The following is a 22,977-nucleotide window of genomic DNA, read 5'->3' as shown; positions in this document are numbered from 1 at the left end:
CACTTTGTTTCATTGAACCTTCCCTTGGTTACATTAGAGAGCCTCCCTGGTACACTCCCAGTTGAATCTTAAGCATGATGCATCTGGGTAGTACATGGTTCTTCCTCAGAAAGTGGTTGTTCCATAATGTGTTTCTTTTTACCCTTTTTCTACTTCTTAGCAGAAAGGAGGTTTTAAATAAAGAACTGAAGGAATGGAAAGAGTAAGCTAGGAGGATATCCGTGGAAAAAGCATTCTGGACACAGGGAACTGCCAAGTACAGAGGTGTGCTTGGAGTCTTTAAGCACTAGGGGTAGAGAAGGGATGGCAAGAAGTTCAGTGTGGCTAAAGCAGAGCAAGGGAGATAATTAGGAGGAAATTTGATACATACTCAGAGTGAAATGGGAGGCAATCAGAAGGGCTGGGGCACAGGACTGACACAATTTGACTTATATTTTAAGTACATCCACTGAGTTAAGAATTGATGAAAAGGGAAGTTTTTAAAAGCCAGGACTATCAATTACCAGTCTATGACACTCATGTAGACTGCAGATGAGGGTGGCTCAGATGTAGAAGATATGACTGGCTTCTGGACATATTCTTCAGATAGACCTGACAAGATTTACTGAGAGAATAGATGTAAGGTGTGAGAGACGGAGAGAGAGATGAGTCAAGAATGACAACGAGATTTTTGGCAGAGCAACTGGAAGAGTTGCCCTTAACCAAAGTAGGAAAGAATACATGAGGGGTAGATTTCAGAAAGGCCATTAGTAGCCCAGTTTTGGGTCTGACAAGTGTGTGATACCCAATAGCTAACCAAATAGAGATATCAAGTAGGCAGGCTCATATGGAAATCTGGAATTAGGGAGAGAGATCTGAGCCAGAGACATACATTTGGAAATCACTAGCATATACACGGTAGAAAAAGTCACGAGGGGCTGGGTGCAGTGGCTCATACCTGCAACCCCAACACTTTGTGAGGCCAAGGCAGAGAGATCACCTGAGGTCAGGAGTTTGAGACCAGGCTGGCCAACATAGGGAAATGCTGTGTCTACTAAAAATACAAAAATTAGCCGAGCATGGTGGCACGAACCTGTAATGCCAGCTACTCAGGAGGCTGAGGCAGGAGAATCACTTGAACCCAGGAGGTGGAGGTTGCAGTGAGCCGAGATCACACCACTGAACTCCAGCCTGGGTGACAGAGTGAAACTCTGTCTCAAAAAAAGAAAAAGTCATGAGAGAGAAGATTGAGGACTGAGCCCTCGGAAAAAACAATGTCCAAATGGAGAAAGATGAGGAGGAGCAAGCAAAAGAGGCCATGATGAATGGATTAGAAAGGCAGGAGGAAAAGCCTGAGGGACTGAGGTCCTGGAAGCCAAGTTGAAGATGCTGTTAGAGAGGAGATGTCCTCCATTGGCTCAAATTCTGCTAACAGATTAAATAAAATGAAGTGTACGAAAAATGCCTAGATTTATTACAGAAAAAAATTAGTGATAATCTTGAGGAAAAACAACGTTGGAGGAGTACTGAAACTGAAGACTTACTGGTGTGAGATCAAGAGTGAATGAAAAGAAAATTGAGTTCATGAGTGTAGACATGTTCTTTTAAGGACATCATACTTAGAAGTCATGGCTGAGAATGTTGTTATTTTCTTCCTGTCTCAAAATTATATATACAGTCTGCAAATCCTAAAATATTTACTAACTGACTCTTTGCAGAAAAATCTGACCAAATCCTGGTTTAGTAGATGAAAGATACTTTGATACATTTTAATAAAAGTTTTACCCAATATACTGAAATGTTTATATTAAATATAGATCCCCATACAATCCCTTGGCAATATTCAGATTGAAGATCCAATATTTCAGCACTCAGGCACTGACAACAAAAATTTAATAACTAGCAATCAAGGTACAGTGTCAATGGAGCATGCAGCTTCCATTTGCAACACAGCAGATATTACAAGAATTCTAACAAAATTATCTTAAGATGTGCTATCAAAGTAAAGGTTTTAAATACATTTTAATTGTGAAATAATCCGTATACTCTAGATCTAACCTCATTTGTAAAAAATGGTTCCATACTACATTATTTTCTGGGAATGAAAATTGAGCTATTTCCTATTGGTAAGGATTTACTTTTAATAATGATAAATTCCTACTGATAAGGATCCATCTTTTGATATAATGATGCTGTAATAAACGTTCTTATATGTAAGTATATACGTAACAAATCTATACAAGTATCCTTAATATACATATATATCCTTACTATGTTATATATGTGTGTGTGAATATGCTACTCAATTAATGTTCGAAATGCATTTACCAACAGTGTACGACATGTCTTTTTCAATGAGACCATTTCCTTTGCAGCAACACAGATGGAGCTGGCGGCCACTATTCTAAGCAAACTAATGCAGAAACAGAAAATCAAATGCCATATATTCTTAATCATTTAGTGGAAACTAAACAATGAGAACTCATGGACACAAAGAGGAGAATAACAGGCAAAAGGGTCTACTTGAGGGTGGAGCATGGCTGGAGAGAGATGACCAAAAAACTACCTTTTGGGTATTTTGCTTATTATGTGGCTGATGAAATAATCTGTAGCCCAAACTTCCATGATACAGTTTACCTATATAACAAACTGCACATGTACCTCTGAAGCTAAAATAAAAGTTCACTAAAACGTAAAGAAATTCCTTTCCCCTCACATTTGCCAATACTCATTATTTTTCAAATAAATTAATGACTGGAAAAAATGGTAACTCATTTTTTGCTGATTTTCATTTTTCTGATTACCAGGCAAGGCTGAATATCCTAGGAAAAATATAAAATTTTTAATCATGAATATTAGCCCAAATTAGGATTAGTTTGACAGCATATGGCTGTCTCCTATTAAATGTTGCCATAGGCTTACCTGTGATACTCTTCATTCTCAGTGTCAGGAAATTGCTGACTTTCAGGTGTTCTGCTCTTGCTTTGTGGAATTAATCCATCATCACCATTGCCAGCAGCGGCATCATTAGTCAGGTTTTCTGGTAATCCCATATTATTACTTCCATGCTTCTTCATGTCTTCTTCAGCCTTGAGTGGAAGTTTGATATTAAGGATATTAAGGATATTCACTTTATTGAATAAAAAGAACCTTTTTAATTGATTTTATCAATTGACTCAGTTTGTCATTATTGTAGTCATTAAAAATATTTCACACTTAAGTTTGATCATATATACAGAACAATTACCCTCTAATTTTAAGATGTAATTATCATATCATTGTAAAATTTGCTTCATTTCTGTTTGACTGAATAAAATAGAATTTTTCAAAATTCAAAAAGGGCCCTCCTTCATTTTGTGCTTTTATTCCCAACGACTCTTCAGAATCTTATATATATATTTATCCCATTTGACTCGTGGGAACACACAAATAAAAAGACAAAGATGCAAAATGTGTCTTCTTCTGTCTTTACCACCTAGATCTCACATTAAGCAGTCAGATTTAGAGGATGAGACACTGTGGGGCTTCAGGAATAGAAAGGAAGATTGCCCTTTTCTGCACTGAGATATTCTTCTCCCCCACTGCCTTTGATCATTTTTTTTCATTTGGTCCCTGGGATATCAAAAACGTGATGGTTCTCACTGAAACATGGGAACCAAAGTTCGCCACAACACAAGGAGCAGAGTGAAACTGCTGAGGTACAAGCGTGGATGCCCAGAAAATAAGATGTTCCCCAAATTTCACATTCGATAGCCGTACAATTTTCTAGCTGGAAGATACACAGAATAAGAAATTATCTTCTTTAGCCACATTAACTATTGATAATCAGACTAAAACCAAGAAAGATAAAATGATTGATCCAAAGCTCCTAAAGTCGCATGACCTAGCACTTTACGGCACCATTCAGGATTATTCCATAATAATGAAAGAATATTTCTGGGGTTTGTATCTCTTTAAAACTCAATCTACAGAATTCTTTCTGAGTTAAATATTAAATTTTTCACTGATGATTTATGCTACTTACATGATAGGATCATGTATGCCTATACTTACAACACTTTATTAAACAACATAATGTAAACATCTAATTCAACAGAAACGTTTGAATATAATGGTATACCTCTCTATCACAATCCTTGTTTATTTCTGGTTCTTGAGACATTTCCTGCAAATGCAAAAATAGAAGGTTAATTTGTTGTATTTCTGTGATGTTTCCTCTTTTGGAATGCATGTTTTAAAAATAAGTTTATTTTCAGTAATCAAGTATAGACAATGAAAAATTAGAAAATAATTAAAATTAAAATTTAACTGTTAAAATAAATAATTAATTAAAATTAAAAATTAACTTTTTAATCTACGTTCAGCTACTGCCACATCACTGGCTTCTGACTAACATGGGAAAAATAATTCACCTTAGTCAACGGGAGAAGATCAACATGAACCAGCAAACTTAACTTTGTCACCATTTGTTTGGACTCCACTTAATTTGTTACGTGTTAAATCTGCCAAAAATGCATCGGCGGATGATTTGTAGTGTTGCAAAGTCTTCCTCACTTGAAAAGAGTTTACCTCACCAAACCCTAACCAGTGAGCCTCTACAGATTACTAACTGGATTGTAGGCATGCTTTCAATTATTAGGAGCTGAAATCAACACCAAACAGAAAGAAATGCAAATTCTTAAATTTTAATTGAGATTATATGTTGTAATATGATAGTGTTATGTATCTAGTTTATCTGCTTAAGTCCAGTTCTAATATATTCTAATGTGTACTAACGACAGTGGATAAAAATTTTAATAATCTGTACTGATTTTCTGCAACTGCAGTAAGTTCAAATGTTATTGTGTTTCTGCACTAACACCAAAGGTCCCATTCTGCAAGATACGATTCTTGTAATAGGCATTTGGGTTGCTTTTATGACCTGGTTCCCTCCCTGAAGAGAAACGCTGAGGTCAATGAGAGATCACAAGGCAGAATATATCTTTCACCTTGCTATCAGTGACTGCAATATAAAACTGCAGATTTTCAATCACTGGCCATGATTACTCTTCAACCACGAATCCAGCTCAGGGACCATCAGTGTTACATTGCTCATAATTCTATTGCTTAATAACATAATCCAATAATTGATGTTACTTTCTTTATCATGTCAGGGTGTTGTAAGAATAAAAGAACAAAGTTCTGGAATTTCTTTTGCCTCTATTCCAAAAGGAAAGATTACCTATAAGCTAATCAAAAAGGCAGATAAGAATATTTTAAATAAGAATATTGTAAAGTAAGAGTATTTTAAAGTTTATAGTGGTTATGTTTTTTAAGTTAAGTTTCAAATGCTAACTTAGAATCTATTGATTCTTCTGTTAATGAGGTTGCTGAATTTATTAAATTTTATGAATCTATTAAAAAGTTCTTAGAAAAAAGAATCTATTGATTCTCAAAACCTAGTCTGAAAGATAATTTCATTTGGACTACCTAATATTATTAAAGCAAAGAAAACAACATTAAATCAAACATTTAAATGTAAAATTTTCCATGCCTCTGGCTGGCTATTTTCACTGCCTTTAAGCCTTTGTGATTCTTCCTCTGATGTCAGCTTTAAGTCTTGTTCTGTTGAGAAATCCATATATTCAGTTAAAATGAACCACTTAGAACAGTTAAAAACTATTGCCTTTATAAAAATAGATTTAAGACAACATTTTATTTTATCTCATAAATTGAGTGTTTAGTGTTTCATGAAATAGTTACTTAGGAAATCATTCTCTAAGACTTCAACAAACCACTTGGGGAGACGCCTGATGAGATTCACTCACAAATTCATCCACCCAACATAAATGAACAAAACCACCAGAAACACAACTTTAAAATACAGTAGAAACATATAAGGTAACACAGTATGTTGTTCTCCACTTCCTAATCATGAAGCAGTAAACGTAATGAAAAGGAAATTTAGTTTTAAAGAGAAACAAGTTTTCCTGCACTTAGCTACTCTGACTCTAAGGATAGTAACAGGCAGGGCCCAGGTAAGGTCATGTTGACCCTGTCCAAGAAGCCAGAGCCCACAGGTATGGGTCCAGACATCCCAGAGCAAGGTTAAGAAAACAAATTCCTTTACCGTCTCCCCTTCCCCTCAGCATTTACTCATAGCTCTTTGTAAAAATATTTATATTTTGCAAGTTCCTCTTTTCCTTCAATGTAGTTGCAAAGTCACAAGCTATGCTGAGGTTGCAAAACTGTCACTATATGATTAACTGCCTTTGTTCTGCTTCTGTAAGCTTGCCTTTATAAGCCAGGCTCTGTCTTTGTTCAGGACTCAGCATTTGGATGCAAATCCACTGAACTGGTGTGCACCTAAATAAAATCCTCCTGTTTCACCCACTGGGTCTCTCCTGCCTCCTGTTTTCTGCAACAATAGTACCTTATAAATGATTTCCAAAACTACTACTGACACTTTTATTAGTGCACAATGTCTTCCTAATATCTAAAATATTTCCCTCTACTATTCTGACAAATTTATTTTTTTTTCTTTTTTTTTTCTTCTTCTTCTTTTTTTTTTTTTTTTTTTTTTTTTGAGCCAGGGTCTTTCTCTGTCACCAGGCTGGAGTGCAGTGGCACAATCTCAGCTCACTGCAACCTCTGACTCCCTGGTTCAAGCAATTCTCCTGTCTCAGTCTCCCAAGAAGATGGGATTACAGGCATGCACCATCATGCCCAGCTAATTTTCATATTTGTAGTAGAGATGGTGTTTCATGATTGGCCAGGATGTTCTTGATCTTTTGACCTTGTGATCCACCTCCTCCAGCCCCCCAAAATGCTGGGATTACAGTTGTGAGACACAACAACTGGCCTTATTTTCATCTTTTAAAACAATGATATGTGAAGTCTTCCTTGATTCTGCATGTCTTTCCCCAGATAAAAAGGTACCTCCTTCTTGAGGCTGCCTTCTGACTTCACTGATTTTTCTACCACATCTTTACCACCTGAACTGTACATTATTCCCCCACATGTCTGTCCCCTCTGCTCCAAGACTGCAGAGAACAGTCCTGCACATCATCTTTGTAAAAACAGTCTTCATTTTACTCAGAAATTTCTTATTGAGTCCTGCTACATACATGCTAGGCATTAGGGTTTAAAAACAATGAAAATAAAGCATATCAGGGATGGCTTTTCTAGAACACATGCCCAAGCACAGACTGAAATATTGAGGCTAGCCAGATTAAAAGCGGTAGAGGGAAGGAAAGGGTAACAGCATTCCACACAGCAGCAAGAGCAGGAGTGAGGCCTGAAAGAGTGAACGAGTGAGTAGGACATTACCAGCAGCTCAGTAATGCCAGAGAAAGGGCACACAGGGAAAAGGGCTAAAGATGGAGAGTGGGGCAGAAGTCAGATTATGAAACCTGATGTGTAATTTTAAGATGCTTGGACATTAATGTTCAACAGTGATCCCTGGTCCTATCTGCATTTAGAAAAATATCATTTTAATGCCAAAACCAATATTCCTAGTGAGCCAATAGTCATTAAGACAAGGTGACAGATAGCTCTTGTGGACACAGCTGAGATGTTACTATGTAGCAAATTCTCAATAATTCTCATGAGCACTTGGAAAGTCAATTCTATAATAAGTCAAAGAAATTACAATAAATCACTTAATATTTGGTTTGGGAAGCTGCTTTCTAAAGTTATAGTGCATACGAATATAATTCCTAGTTGCGAATTCAGAGATGTGACAATAAAGCAATGAAACTACACTGTGTTTGAGTCAGTAATCTTCAGATTTCTATCTCGTCTTCCTACCCGGTCTGTAAATTCTAAGTATAATCTTGGTACTCACTCTCAAGTTTATGTTAAATACTAGCCTATAAAAAAACACTCTTTCTCTTACTTCTTTTTGTTATTTATATGTTGCTGTTATTAAAGGAAGAACACAAAAATGCCCCACTGAAGGGATTCTGTTTGGTTGCAGGCTACAAGAAGGGAAAAACAGAAAGCATATTTTGCAGAAAATAGTATTTTAGAAATCAGAACTATGACATGAAGTCAAGCAGGGCACTCTAGGACTGAATTTGCTGTGCTTCTTTAATACACTCCTTGCTCTCTTTCTTTTCTGGCAGCCGTGACTCACACAGGTCATGGAGACTATCATTCCCTAAGAGGAACACAATTCTGATATTCATCTTTATCTATTAAGTTCACCTATCCCAATTCTGTGTTCTGTAGATGCCGACTTTCGGTCACTGATGGTGATACACATGGATGATGAAAATGATGACATTTTCATCAACTTTCAGATTCTTTGATCTTTGATAAGTCTTGTTACTGAGAGTCAAAGTAGTAGGATGTGAGTTATAAATGCTGGTTATCCAATTACCTACTCAAAATATACTACATGAATATTCCATTAAACATGCATAGGAAAAAAAATGGTCATTTCTGCTGACCTGCAGCTCTTTGCTCTTCTGTATTCACCAGAAAATTTCCTACTCCTTCCTCATGTCCAGGTTAAATACTAGTGTACGACCTGGAAACCTGTAAATCATCTGACATTTCTCTCGGTCCCCCAAGCCTTTCTCATTCAATTATCACTAAATCATATGGACTATACCTCTCTTCTGCCTCTGCTTTATATTTCCACTGCCACTGGGAACATAAACTTTACAAAATGGCTTCTATTTAAAAGAAAACCGTCAACTACTAATGTTAGTTCTTACATGAAAAAATTAAGCAAAACAAATAAAAAGGCATAACACCATAAAAACAAAGACCAACTTATTAAAATGAGTAACTGAGATTCCTAATTTTATTCCACCATGGATGGGTGAAAACCTTATAATACATTGATACTAGTCCAAGGATGTGTGACGGAAACTATAGCTGACTATTGCAAAAGCTTCCTTTGTCTCCTGGTTTCTTTCCATGGTAACCTTCCACCAATCCCAGGAAACTATAGGCCACAGTCCAAATTAAATCTGCCTTATGGTTTGTAAATAAAGTTTTATAGGAGCTCAGTCATGCCTGTTTGCTTACATAGAATCATGGTGGCTTTCACTCTACAACAGCAGACAACAGCAGGGGTAAGTAGTTATGACAGAGACCACATAGTCTAAAATATTTCCCGCCTGGTCCTTTACAGGAAAAGCTTGCTAACCCATTTTACACCATAATCAGAATGCCTTAATACTCAAATTTAATCTTGTGACTCCCCTGCTCCCATGTCTCCAATGAGCCCCTGCAGCAAACATTGTCGACCCCCTACCAATAGCCATTCCTTATTCTTTCTTGCAGAAGAAACACAAGTCTATTGGGATGTTTATTATCCCAATCTCCCTCCTCAGCCTCAGAAAGAGAAACGTTAATTCTAAGCTAATCACGTATTTGCATTCCCAGTGCCTGGTTTGGGAATGAGCAGGTAGTGTAACACAGCCAATGAAATGTTACAGGAAGCCCCTTGTGTGCTTCTAAGTTTTCTCCCTGTTTAGAAAACAGAGGTGAAGAAAAGAAGCCCTTGAGATGTTGTGTTGTGAGAACAAGATGTTTGGAGCTGTTGCAGATTACCCGACCATGAAAGGAGACATGAATAAAACACTGTCGACAGCACAGAAAGAGGGACAAGAGGATCTCCTAGGATATCACTGAACAAACAAAACAACTCTGGTTCCTACTGTTTTCACAACTGTTCATCAGTATTTGCAGTCCAAAGCATTCTACCTGGTAAACTTCCCATGGCCCACAGGACGAAACCTACTCATTTCTGTAGTATTAAAAAGTCTGTCATAAACTTGCCTTACCCAAGTATTCACCTCATTCCCAACCTCTGGTATCTCACACTTTTGGTGCTAGCAAAAGTGAACTGCTCAGAAACCCTGCAAAGTTCACTCAAGCATCTTGTCTTTTGCACTTGCTGCCCTTCCTGCCAAACAGGCAATCTCCTTAGATGTTCCTTCTGGCCAACACACAATCTTGTTGCATGTTCCTTCTGTCAAACATTATTCTTCTGCTTTTTTACCTAGAAAAATTCTTCTCACTCTGCATGCTTCCCTTGAATCATACCTACTTTTTTTTTTTTTTTTTACCAAAACTTTCATTCCTCATCACATATGTCTGGCACATAATCAATATATAATAAATTAAAAGCTTCCAGTGGGCATCTAGCACACAGTAAGAACTGAATAAAGTAGTGAAATAAAAAAATAATGGCAATGATAATAACAAACTCCTGTCTGTATTTTTAATTGTGTTCTGTTGCATTAGAAAAATGGTTAGTATCTAAAAGACATTTGATAGTTATTTGTTAAGTGAAGTGAAAACATAAATGGAAATATTTTCTTTGTAAATTCTATTGAAAAAGCACAGAAAAGAAATAGAGACAGCTCTATTATGAGAACCTTAAGGATCAAAACTACATCTGCTCCGTCTTTATCTCCTGCAACTTATAAAACCAAACTTATAAAAGTTCTTTGATAAATTGATGGCTAAATTAAAGGTGTCCTCATACCGTTTGGGTTATACAATGTATTAGGTGTCCACAACCAGGTAGCATACTAGCATTTTTGTTATTGTGAAACATTTTTCTAATTTTATTATAATCTCCTGAGCCTAGAGTTGAGAAATTTGTATATTTATTATGACAATCTTTTGGCAAATGGTAGCAGAGCATTTGTTCTAACAAAATTGCTGTTATCATGACAACTAACCAGCAGGTAGAAGAGCACATCTTGCTCCAACAAAGTAAATGTGTCTCTTTCCAACTTCAAATGAGGAGGAATGAAGTCAGTAATAGTGAGACCTTTTTGGGACAAGCATATGTAACATAACTTTGCTTCAGCATTCTTTTGAGATCAAAAGTTCCTTACTTTTACTTTTTTATCTATGGTAGGACCACCCAGAGCAGGGGTCCTCAACTCCCATGCTACAGACCGGTAGCAGTCCATGGATTATTATGAACCACACCACACAGGAAGAGGTGAGCAGCAAGCAAACCAGGGAAGCTTCACCTGTACTTACAGCCAACCAATAATAATGGCTCATATTATTGCCTGAACTCTGCCCCTTCCTAGATCAGTGACAGCACTAGGTACTCATTGGAGCATGAACCCTGTTGTGAACTGCCCACCCAAGGGATCTAGGTTGTGTGCTTCCTATGAGAATCTAATGCCTGATGATCTGTCACTGTCTCATGTTGCCCCCAGATGAGACCATCTAGTTGCAGAAAAACAAGCTCAGAGCTTCCACAGATTCTACATGATGGTAAGTTGTATAATTATTTCATTATATATTACAATGTAATAATAATATAAATAAAGTAGCACAATAAATGTAACATGACTGAATAATCCTGAAACTATCCCCACCTTCCCCCAGCCCATAGAAAGACTGTCTTCCACAAAACCGGTCCCTGGTACCAAAAAGATCGGGGACAACTGACCTAAAGTAATTCACTATCACAAGTGTTACCTGGATTACTGTTTTCAGAAGAGATTTTTAGCATCTGTTTTTCTTTGTAGTCAGAAAGTAATTGGCAAATTCTATGTATAAAAATGTAATAAACCAAATTACTATTTTAATACTGATGTAAAACACTTACCAAATATAAAATTCTTAGAGTATTTCAAACAATATCATAATATCAGAACTTAACAGTATTATCCCATCCACTTATGAGTACATTCTACAAACTTCTCTTGAAGCTTCTAAGAAGACAAAAATGTAGGGTGAAATGCTCATAAATTGAGAGCAGTGTGACCCAGTAAATTAGCTTGCATTAGCATGACATAATAGAAAGTGTTCCAACTCTGCTTAAGTCCTAGCTCCATAATGAACAGCTGCTATTTGTTCTTGGATGACTTGCTTATCTTCTTCAACAAAGTGAGGACTTTGCTGCCTTCTTTCACTAGGTTGTTACAAAGATTTAACAAGATAACATTTTTTAAATGCTCAGAGAAATAGTAAAGCAAAGGAATAATCTGTTCCCAAACATTATAACTAAAATTATCTTGGAATCCCAAATAAAACCCAATGCATATTTTGTTCATAGGTTCTAATATGCAAATGTTATAGTTTTCAGCAAATGTTATTAAGTCTTAATTTTGCTTCTTAGTTTTCCTGCTCCTTAGGGCTTATAATTCTGGGCATCTCAACTACGTCTTAGTTTGTAACTAAATTTACTCATAAATATCTCATTAAAGTAGATAATGTGAGTGTCCACTATTATGGAGTTGACCAATCACACCAAGGGCAGAAAAACCAATGGATGTTAAGACCTGGCTTGGACCAGTGATCCTTCTCTACCGACTCCAACTCTGAGCCAGCAGATGTTTCTTAGGATAATAGTTGATATTGATGTTCAATTCCAGCTGACATGGAGACCAAAACTCTACCTATATGTTTTTTAGTTTCCATGAAGAAGTTGTAAGTTGACATTCTCTAATTTTTGACATACACACTAACAACATATTTTGCACCAAACACATTATTCAGCTCTGGATCACCTCATAGACCATCTTACATGACTATTTTTTTAGTGCAAATCACAATTTCAATATTTTGGTGGCACCCATTTTTTGCTTTGATTCACACTGTTTCCTTAGAGCTAGTCAGCAAATAGTCAAATGACCTTCCAGTGACTGACCAAACTATGGAATGCTTCAAAAATTTGTGCTGCTTCCTTATGCAGAAGCCATGCTAATTTTCTCTGTATTGTTCCCATTTTAGGATATGTGCTGCAGAAGCAAGCACAAAGCCCTACTTTTACACATGATTAGTGATGAGTCATGCACAGGGCTTGGTTCTGTTAAGTCCAAATAACCTACTTGAGATTCTGAGAATTCTCTTCAATGGCTCCCTGTGAGATAGAATTTGAAAATATTTTAAAATCTTGAGTTACAGATGAAAGTAGCTTGGACGATTTTCATTATCATGTAAAACAGATCACTCAAGGGCCGACCACAACTGGGAGTCACTGCTTGGAGAAGGTTCATATGGGACTTTCTACTGCCTAAGGTTCTATAGAGAATATAAAGGTGCCTCACAGTACAGATCTGATAGCAAAGAAGAAGAAACAAACACTGATCTCTTTCTGTCACATTATTTGAACCCCTCTGACCCTTTAGAACAAGCCTAATTAATATCTGCCAGAGAAAAGACCAACAACGGCCTCAAAGGATTTTGTACCATGAAGGTCTCAGCTAATTCTTGGCTAAGATGTGGTTTCCACATTAGGTTCTGAATATGGGGGCAAGTGTCAATTTGCTCACTTTGTCTGCAGATCAAGTCAGGATACCCAGCTGCCAGAGCAGGGTGCTGGTGCTTTGGGAACAATGGCTAAGCATAGAAGCATAGATATGGGAACTTAAAGACTTGAGGGATCTGAATCAGTAAGGGCATCTTGGTGTCAAAGGTCAACCATTACCAGGCAACAGGACCAGTTTGAGTGGCAACAACGCAGCAACAGAAACAAGGGAAACATCAAAATGACTGGAATGTCCTTTTTGTTCTGCTCCTTTTGACTTGAAAAAAGGGACTATCTTCCTTGGATTTAGTGAATCCCTTCAGTTATTGAAAAATTCAAGGAGTATGTAGGAAATAGTCTCCAGAAGACAGTACAAGGTTTTTTGTTAAGCTGGACATTTCAAGACCCAAATAACTAATCAGAAAAATGAAAGATATGACACTGTTTTTTAATCCCATCCATAGGTGTTATACTTGGATGAAATGAACAATATTGGGATCTCAAAGTATCAAGGTCTTAAAAGTCCTGAGATAAAGAATCCTGTATCCATTGGTACTTCTAAATTGTCTTGCTTTTTTTCTGATTTCTGGCTGATGCAGGGGACTAACTGACTGCCACTCTAAAACTAGCTGAACGGCACTATGACATCTCACCTGATATGTAAGATGTTATTGTTATAATTATTTTAAACCTCAATTTAGCATTAACTCGCCTTTTAATGTAAACACTTACACATTATGATGACTAGAAACAGCATAGTCTCTGGCCGTCTGTTCAGATAGATCTTTAGAAGAGACATCAATATTTTGCTCGAGTAGAAGGCTGACTATACTTGCTGATCCACAACGTACAGCAAGTATGAGAGCATTTCTAAAATGACAGAGATAATTTCTCCCTTAGGAACTGTAATAAACTTATTTTAAAAGCTAATTTGATATACTTTATCAACTTAACATCTTACCTGTCCATACAGAATTAAAGATTTACATGCACTAAAACACACAAGCACTTGGGTGCTTAAGTGTTCATCTTTGTAAAATACCAACAAGGTTTAAAGGAAGGGACAACAAGGAAACCTCTTATCTCGGTGAGGTATTGGAAAGTAGAAGACATTAATTTAAAGTCTTTCAATGGGCAAAAAACAATGCTAGGGCCACTTATCTGAAGTGGACAAAGTTATAAGTGAAAATTTCCTTACAGCTTCCCTAGACTGATATGCTGTAATAGAAAATCAGCTAGAGGGTAAGATAAGTAAGACCTCTCTGCTTGCTGAAAGCAGTAATATTAATAATAATGGTAAGAATAGTCATAGGAGTTTCAGTTAATGATGCCAATAAGCATGTGCTAGGCACTGAATTAAATGCCATATATATCTTCCTTACTTATGCACAATCAATTTGAAGGATATATTCTCCTACTTTTCATATATGACAACACGTTTGGTGGTAAATAAGATTCCCAAGGTCACACACTTACCAAGTAAGAAAGCTAGGGATTAAACCCAGTCTTGTGTGAATCCAAAGCCTAGCTCTTTTCTCTTTATCACCCACCTACGGCTTGCCTTCATTAAAGGAAAAGTGTATCCACTTAAAACTATCTTCACTCCCTCTCTCCATACCAATTAAAAATAAAACCATCAAAATACACTGGAAATAAAAAAGGAAAAGCTGTTGGACCCACAGTATGTGGGAATAGCAATTAATTGTCAAGTAGGGATAAGCTAACATTAATATTCTTCAAACAAGGCAACTTAAAGCAGACTCATTGAATAGAAAAAAGGATTTTCAACTCCTATTTATGTTTCATGCAGCATATTTAGCAGAAAAGCATATAAGACACAGAGGTTAAAAACTACTAGAAAAGGTTAAGAAGTTCAATACTGGGTCATAAAGTAAACTAAAAGCTAAAGTTCACATTTCATAAAATTAACATGAAATCCCTTTAACTAACATAATCTCATCTAACCAAAAACATCATACAACAAATAACATCAGTCAATACAATAAGAGAAGATGAATCCTACTAAAACTGTTCTTCATGTTGCCCAGTCCAAATAATTGTTTTTCTACTTAACTGATTTGTGTTGATACTCATCACTATGTCCCAATAAGTATAATTTAATCTTACTAATTTATTATTTATGACTTGAGTGACTGCTATCAATCTCGAACAACACACAGATTAAAAGAAATAACTATACCTTCCACATCTGTCACGTGCACTTAAATTAGCTTTTTTCTTGATTAAAAATTTCACCACTTGCTGTTTTTGTCCATGTACGCCAAGCAAAAGTGGTGTGAGGCCATGCTGTAAAACAATATAAAACAAAAACAATATGTAATTCAAAAAATTACCTATTTCTCAGCTGAACTGGAAACTTTATATAACATCCCGTGGACTTACACTCATAGAAAGTAAATCAAATGTAGCTGCTTCCATCTTACTCTTCTGTGCTTTCCCACATGCTGCTGCTTCCCTTGGAAACACCCCTTCGCTGCCTGACCACATCAACTCTGATCATCTCAAAAACTCACTTTCAACATTTACTGCTTCCAAGACTCTTTGCTTCTAACCCAGCATTTGGCATGGCACTTTTGGATGACGATTTTTTTTCCATTTAAACAAAGAGCTTCTTGAGGGCAGGGGATGTATCTTTTATCTCTATATTATCCAACCCTAAGACAAAATTCTTGTGTATAAAGCAAGAATTTGAATGTAAAATATTTCTTTAGTTTCACATGTTTTACCAAAAGTTCAAGCTCCAATGTGCAATAAAAATTGCTATTAATACTCCTACTGCCCATTTGAAGAATTTTTCCATTCATTCATTTAAAATCTATTTGTATTTACTTTTTCCAGATTGTTAACTAAATCATCAGTTCATAGGATTACTGAAACTAACAGAATTCCCGTCTGTATTCTTAATAACTCCATGGTTTTTAGTGTTTAAACCTGCCATCTTGATTATGTCAAAGCTCTGCAAACATAAGAGACATAATGGATAGTCCACAATACAGCTTCAATTGATTAAAAAAAAGGTTTAGAATTTGCTACAATTCTAATTGAGAAAACTCTGCTCTTAACAATGACTTACTGACCTAAGCACTTGAATAAGTGAACAAAGAGACACAAAATCCTGAGAGGGCCATTCTCTACTTAATGAAAGACTACTCACTGCAAATTTCTAAAGACCTTCTGAATGGCAGGGAATAACTGAAGGTATAAAGGAAAAGGTATTATTCCGTAAGCTGATAGTGCCAATAATATTCATTTTAATGTCTCATCCACATATAAAAGTCAGACTTGGCCAGGAATGGGGCTCACACCTGTAATCCTAGCATTTTGGGAGGCTGAGGTGGGTGATTCACTTGAGCCCAGGAGTTCAAGGTCAGCCTGAAAAACATGGCATTAACCTCGTCTCTACTAAAAAACAAACAAACAAAAAACAACAACAACAACAAAAAACTGAGATTGGAGAACCACCTGAGCTTGGGGAGGTCAAGGCTGTGGTAAGCTGTGATCACACCACTGCACTACAGCCTGGGGAACAGATTGAGACCCCATCTCAAAAACAAACCAAAAAAAAGTTAGATTAATGTTATTGGAAAGGAAAGATTTAAAGGAATTAGCACATATCCAACTCCAACTCTTCTGGAAATATCTTAAGTTTCTGAGACATAAGAATTTACATATTACACTTATGTATTCATGGTTCTTAAGCAGAAGTGTATCCAGATTTTGAGAAATTTGTTGTTGTTGTTGTTAGAGACAGGGTCTCATTATGTTGACCAGGCTAGACTCGAACTCCTGAGCTCAAGCAATCCTCCCACCTCAGACTCCCCAGCAGCTGGGACTACAGCCATGCAACACCATGCCTGGCTTCAAGGAAACATTTTTAAGTGTACATATTAGACTTACTCTATCAAAATCTTCAGGGGAAAGCCTAGACTTGTGGATTATTTAAAAATTTTCCTGAGGTAACTGGAATGCACAACTCTAGCTGGAAGCTAGTGCAATAGATGATTACTTCAGTCTCAGCGCTCATCCACATAACCAATTCCCTTTATCATTTGAGGATTTGGCCAAAAAGAGGAAAGAGTAGGAGAGACACTCATTTGCTGAAAATATCACATAATTTTCCCCGGTAAGAGTAGAACAAGGTCTAGTAAACTCAAAATCCAACCTGATCTTGTTCCTTATAAGCCCCTTATCACCCACCTTCCCATCAAGATATTCTAGAGTTGAAAGCAGAGTTGAGACTCCAATTGGCCATTTTTACCAGAATAGGACACTAAGTCAGTTAATTACTTGTCGTTCCCTCTGCTCAAGTGTTTCCCACTACATTACCACCTATTCACTGCCAATCTGGATCCTCAGAGGCTTCCTGAAATTGATCTCTAAGCAGTTTACAACCCACTAACTCCCTCTCCCAAACTGAAAACTGTCATTCTCTAAAATTGAAAAGAACCTTGTCTCACCATACAAAGGAAACAAATGAATGATCAACAGCAACACACACACACACGTGCAGAGACACACACACACACAGAAAACCTCTTCATGGTCTTTCCCTCCATTACCTAATTTCCAAATTGGCCTTGATATTTCTGATTGCTGTCTTTTTCCCTTTCTGCTTCTGCCTCATGTGCAATCAGAAATATCTTAAGACTTGTCACTGAGAAAAAGACTTGTCACTGAGAAATCCATCACCTCATATCTATTACTGTTTTTTGTTTTGTTTTGTTTTGTTTGCGGGGGGGGGGGGGAACTTGCCAAAGGGGCAGGATTACTATTCACTGAACTCTGTTTGAGTTTTCTTGGAGTTTTAATGTAAAACCTATTTCCAGGGCAAATTTTGTCATTTTACATTTATTAGGGGGAAAAAAACCTGGCATGAAAAAAAACAAAGTATTACCTTTTACAAATTCAGTGTTTTTTAAAAAAACATAAACCACAAGAGCATTTAAAAAAAAACTGTACCCTCGAATGCTTCTTTAAAAGTAACAATATTTAAAACAAAGTCTTAGATAATTAACTCATTTCAAAATATTTTCATTCAGGTTATGCTTGAGCTTCCAAATATGGAAAACTGGCCCTTACCCAGGTCAACGTTAAAATGAATGCCTGGCCCTTACCCAGGTCAATGTTAAAATGAATGCATTTTAGTATTTTGAAGATGAAATTGGTAGACCTATACCTTGTTTTTTGATTCAATATCAGCACCGTATAAGAGCAGTGCTTTCGCCATTAATTTATCTTCATTGTAGATAGCATAGTGTAGAGCAGTATTTCCATACTCATCTGGAATATTTGGATCAGTGCCATGTTCCAGCAACATTAATGCACATTCATCTTCTTGGCATTGTACAGCCTGTCAGTATTAGACCAAAAATAAATTATAAGTCCTGAGAATTAAAACTAACATTCCACAGCTTTCACCAACTAGTTCCATTTAAATGAGAAAACTCATTTTTATGCTATGTATTGAAATCAAAGCCATCTCATGCTGATATAGTTGACTACTGCATACCTTGATCAGAGCTGTCCTCTTTTTGTTGTCAAGGACATCAAGTTGACATCGTCTGTCCAGCAGGAGTTTTACTATTTCTGAATTCCCATTGGCAGAGGCCAGATGTAGAGCAGTCCTATGAGAGTGAGAAGACTTTTTAGGAAATTGTAGTGCACGATCTACAGCTACATCAATGATTCATGCAATAGCAAACACAGAATAGCCTGCTATTACTCTGCCTTCAAAACAAACTTAATTTCCCTTTGAAGAAAGCACACTACTTATTACCTCATGACTCACTGTATGAATGAAAGAGCAGCCTATTTGAATAGGAAGAGCAGAGCCCTTGAATGGCATTCAACGTGGGCTGGAATCCTACTTGAAGCTCTGATGCTTCCCAGCTGTTGCTTACCTTTTTTGGCTCTCAATTTCCTCATCAATAAAATGGGAATGAAAAGAGTAGATTTCTCAGAGGAAACCACAGTAATGCTTAAATAAGACTCTACACGAAAGATATAGAATAGTTCCTAACACAAATAACAGCTCAGTAATTGTAAGATATTATAATTTTTACTAATACCACTAAAGACAACATTTGAATTAAGTGAGATGATACAATTATACCTACACTTTCAGGTATGTTTTAAAGATTACAGGTAACGATGTATTTTAGTGATTCTAAGATGATCATTGTCTCTATGTTTCACCATTTCTCACACTAAAATACCACTTATAATTCATGATTTACTATAACTATAATTGGCAGCATTTAAATAATTCTCTTATTGAGACATACAATAATGGGGCATCATACAATCCCTGGTGCCTTACATTAAGTAGAATATGTTACAATATAACACGTCTGGGGCGGTTCCAGTCAGATGACTAGCATTTAGATAAATTTTAGTTCTTAAAAGAAGTATGCAATAAGAGGGCTGAGGTGAAAACACAAACAAATTTCTAAAATAATCTATTTCTTACTTTGGTTTTCAAAAACTTTAAACCAAAGAAAGCTTGAAATTCAAATGAATGGCATGGGCTCATTTTTATCAGTACTTAGATTTGGCTGGGCGCGGTGGCTCAAGCCTGTAATCCCAGCACTTTGGGAGGCCGAGACGGGCGGATCACGAGGTCAGGAGATCGAGAGACCATCCCGGCTAACACGGTGAAACCCCGTCTCTACTAAAAAATACAAAAAAAAAAAAAAAAACTAGCCGGGCGAGGTGGCGGGCGCCTGTAGTTCCAGCTACTCGGGAGGCTGAGGCAGGAGAATGGTGTAAACCCGGGAGGCGGAGCTTGCAGTGAGCTGAGATCCGGCCACTGCACTCCAGCCTGGGTGACAGAGCAAGACTCCGTCTCAAAAAAAAACAAAAACAAAAACAAAAACAAAAAAAACCACTTAGATTTATACAATGTATGTACATTAGATATTTCCAATCATTCATATTAGGATTTAAGACTGTTATAATTCTTCTCCTTTTAAAATGAATTTATGAAACTATTTGTGGAGCTTTTTTTCAACGTTTACTTTCAGGGGTACAGGTGCAGGATGTGCAGGTTTGTTACATAGGTAAAAACGTGTCAAGGGGGTTGGTTGTACAAATTATTTCATTACCCAGGTGTTAAGCCCAGTACCCATTAGTTCTATTTGCTGCTTCTTTCCCTCCTCCCACCCTCCACCCTCTGATAGGCCCCAGTGTGTGTCGCTTCCCTCTAGGTGTCCGTGCGTTCTCATCATTTAGCTCCCACCTATAAGTGAGACCGTGCGGTACTTGGTTTTCTGTTCCTGTATTAGTTTGCTAAGGATAATGGCCTTCAACACCATCCATGTCCCTGCAAAGGACATGCTCTCGTTCTTTCTTTTATGACTGCATAGTATTCCATGCTGTTTGTGTGCCACATTTTAGTTCTTAAAAGTACTAAAACAGTCTTTACCCAAGACTTATACATTTTCAGAAGGGTAGTTGAGGGTTATCTTTTACTGTTGTCTACCTTCAGAAATGCTTTTGTTTGAAAGGAGGGAAGAAAAGTTTCAATTGAGATTACCTCCTAATGCCCCAATTTTAAATCTCTCAACTTGCTCAGGCCCAGCAGGTAAATATGAAGTTTTCAAAGACGGGAGGATCCTGAGAGATGGTAGAATATGCCTTCCACATAATAGGTGTCTGGCTTATGTTTGATGACTAAACGGATTGAAAGAATGCATAAACACAGCTTGGGAGCTCAATATTTTTAAAGAATGCTCCTGTTGAGTAGAGCAATACATTTACAATAGTAATGGTCATTTATATTTGCTATTTTAGTTTTCATAAATATATAACTAAAATAAAATAATTCATACCTTTTACACATGTTTATATATATAATGAAAAGATAATTTTATAATAAAATGTATATACAATAAAATCTACAGGAACAGGTAAACAGAAACCCTCTACTTCTCAACAGGGTAAAAGTTCACAGAAGATAGCTATCCACAGGAATAAAAATAAATAATAAAATGTGAGAAATTATTTGTATCTATGCAAGTAGCATATTTCTTCTCTTTCCAAGGATTATTTCATTACTAGTGAAATTTAACTAAAACTTTTCAGATATTCATTGCAGAAATCACAGATAAGAGAAAGGGAAGAACTTCACTTACAAATCCCCAGAAATAAGTTTGATTATGTTTTCTACACGTTTTCAGGTAACACAAGAGCAGATTCTGTTTGTGTAGGTGTATAACAAACTGATTTTTTCCTCACTTGATATAGCAAAGCACATCTTTGCACAACATATCTCTGTATCTACTGACACCTTCAATGGTTACATGTTATTCCATCCTATGGATGCACTGAAATTTTTTCATAAAATCTTTATGTGAGCTCTTCTCAATACACTGCTATTTTAAGCAATACTAAGAAAAACATATGTGTCTATTTCATATAGATATTTCAGTATAATAGAGTTGATAGGTAAAAGGCATACACATTTTTAACATGTGGTTCTTATCATCGAAGTGTGTTAGAAAAGTTGCAGCAGCTTAAACTTTCAGCAACTACATAAATACCACTGTTCTTCACCCTCACAAACTTTGTGGATAGAAGACAGTATTTCATTCCTTTATTTATTTATTTTTATTATTAATTAATTTATTTATTTTTGAGATGAAGTCTCATTCCATGATCCAGGCGGGAGTGTAGTGGTGCAATCTCAGTTCACTGCAACCTCCACCTCCCTGGTTCAAGCAATTCTCCTGCCTCAGCCTCCTGAGTAGCTGGGATTGCAGGTGCATGCCACCATGCCTGGCTAATTTTTTGTATTTTTTAGTAGAGACGGGGTTTCACCATGCTGGCCAGGCTAGTCTCAAATTCTTGACCTCGTTATCCACCTGCCTTGGCCTTCCAAAGTGCTGGGATTACAGGCGTGAGCCACCGCGGCCGGCCTTTCATTCCTCTTCTAACTTCAATAGAAAACAGTATTTCATTCCTCTTCTAACTTAAGTTCCTTCTCTTACCAGGAACACTACGTTTTCCTATGTGCACAGGTCACTGGTAGATATGCAAAAAAGTACCTTGCCCAATCTTAAATTGAGCTTATTTTATTATATCTGCATATATATGCTTGGTTCAGTGGCTCAGGCTTGTAATCTCAGCACTTTGGGAGGCTGAGGCGGGTAGATCACAAGGATAGGAGTTCAAGACCAACCTGGCCAAGATGGTGAAATTCTGCCTCTATTGAAAATACAAAAAATTAGCCGGGTGTGGTGGCGGGCACCTGTAATCCTAGCTACTCAATAGGCTGAGGCAGAGAATTGCTCGAACCCGGGAGGCGGAGGTTGTAGTGAGCTGATATTGCGCCACTGAACTCCAGCCTGGGCAACAGAGTGAGATTCTGTCCCAGAAAAATAAATAAATAGTTGCATATATAAATAGGCTTTTGTGTTTTCTTCTGGTATTTTTCTCCTTTTGTATATTTAAAAATTTTAATCTATACTCCAGGAACTTACTTTTGTGACATAAAAATCTAGCTAGTTTTCTCCAAACAGCATGCATTTCATTTATTAATGATTAATCTTGCTTTATCAATATGAAACATCACCATTATCAAGTGCTAAATTCTTACATATATTTGGGTATTTCTGGATTTCCTATTCTGTTCTATTCATTGATATTTTTTCAGTTGTTAGTAAACAATTTGTGGAAATAACACATTCACATTTTGATATCTGGAAAAGCAAGTCTTTTTCCATTCTGTTACAAAAAATTAACTTATTACAGCAATAAAA

The 22,977-nt window shown here is 36.7% G+C and overlaps 1 protein-coding gene and 1 non-coding gene across 2 annotated transcripts in view; both read right to left on the bottom strand.

The window, feature by feature from the left end:
- The window catches only part of LOC139358384 (POTE ankyrin domain family member G-like), a 40,288-nt gene that overhangs the window by 15,570 nt on the left and 1,741 nt on the right, over window positions 1–22,977 (bottom strand). The window contains exons 2-9 of the mRNA XM_071078919.1: window positions 18,729–18,843; window positions 18,396–18,569; window positions 15,399–15,505; window positions 13,931–14,068; window positions 11,425–11,495; window positions 5,513–5,583; window positions 4,100–4,144; window positions 2,902–3,068 (exon numbers count right to left, since the gene is read on the bottom strand). Of these exons, the coding sequence (XP_070935020.1) occupies window positions 2,902–3,068; window positions 4,100–4,144; window positions 5,513–5,583; window positions 11,425–11,495; window positions 13,931–14,068; window positions 15,399–15,505; window positions 18,396–18,569; window positions 18,729–18,843 (888 nt within the window). The remainder of the gene's footprint in view (window positions 1–2,901; window positions 3,069–4,099; window positions 4,145–5,512; window positions 5,584–11,424; window positions 11,496–13,930; window positions 14,069–15,398; window positions 15,506–18,395; window positions 18,570–18,728; window positions 18,844–22,977) is intronic.
- LOC139358994 (U6 spliceosomal RNA) lies at window positions 12,599–12,705 on the bottom strand. The gene has a single exon (XR_011614494.1). It is a non-coding gene; the product is annotated as a U6 spliceosomal RNA (small nuclear RNA).

This window comes from Macaca nemestrina, chromosome 15 (genome assembly GCF_043159975.1).
Source record: "Macaca nemestrina isolate mMacNem1 chromosome 15, mMacNem.hap1, whole genome shotgun sequence".
Classification (NCBI taxonomy): Eukaryota; Metazoa; Chordata; class Mammalia; order Primates; family Cercopithecidae; genus Macaca; species Macaca nemestrina.
This window is presented reverse-complemented; position numbering and strand designations above follow the sequence as displayed.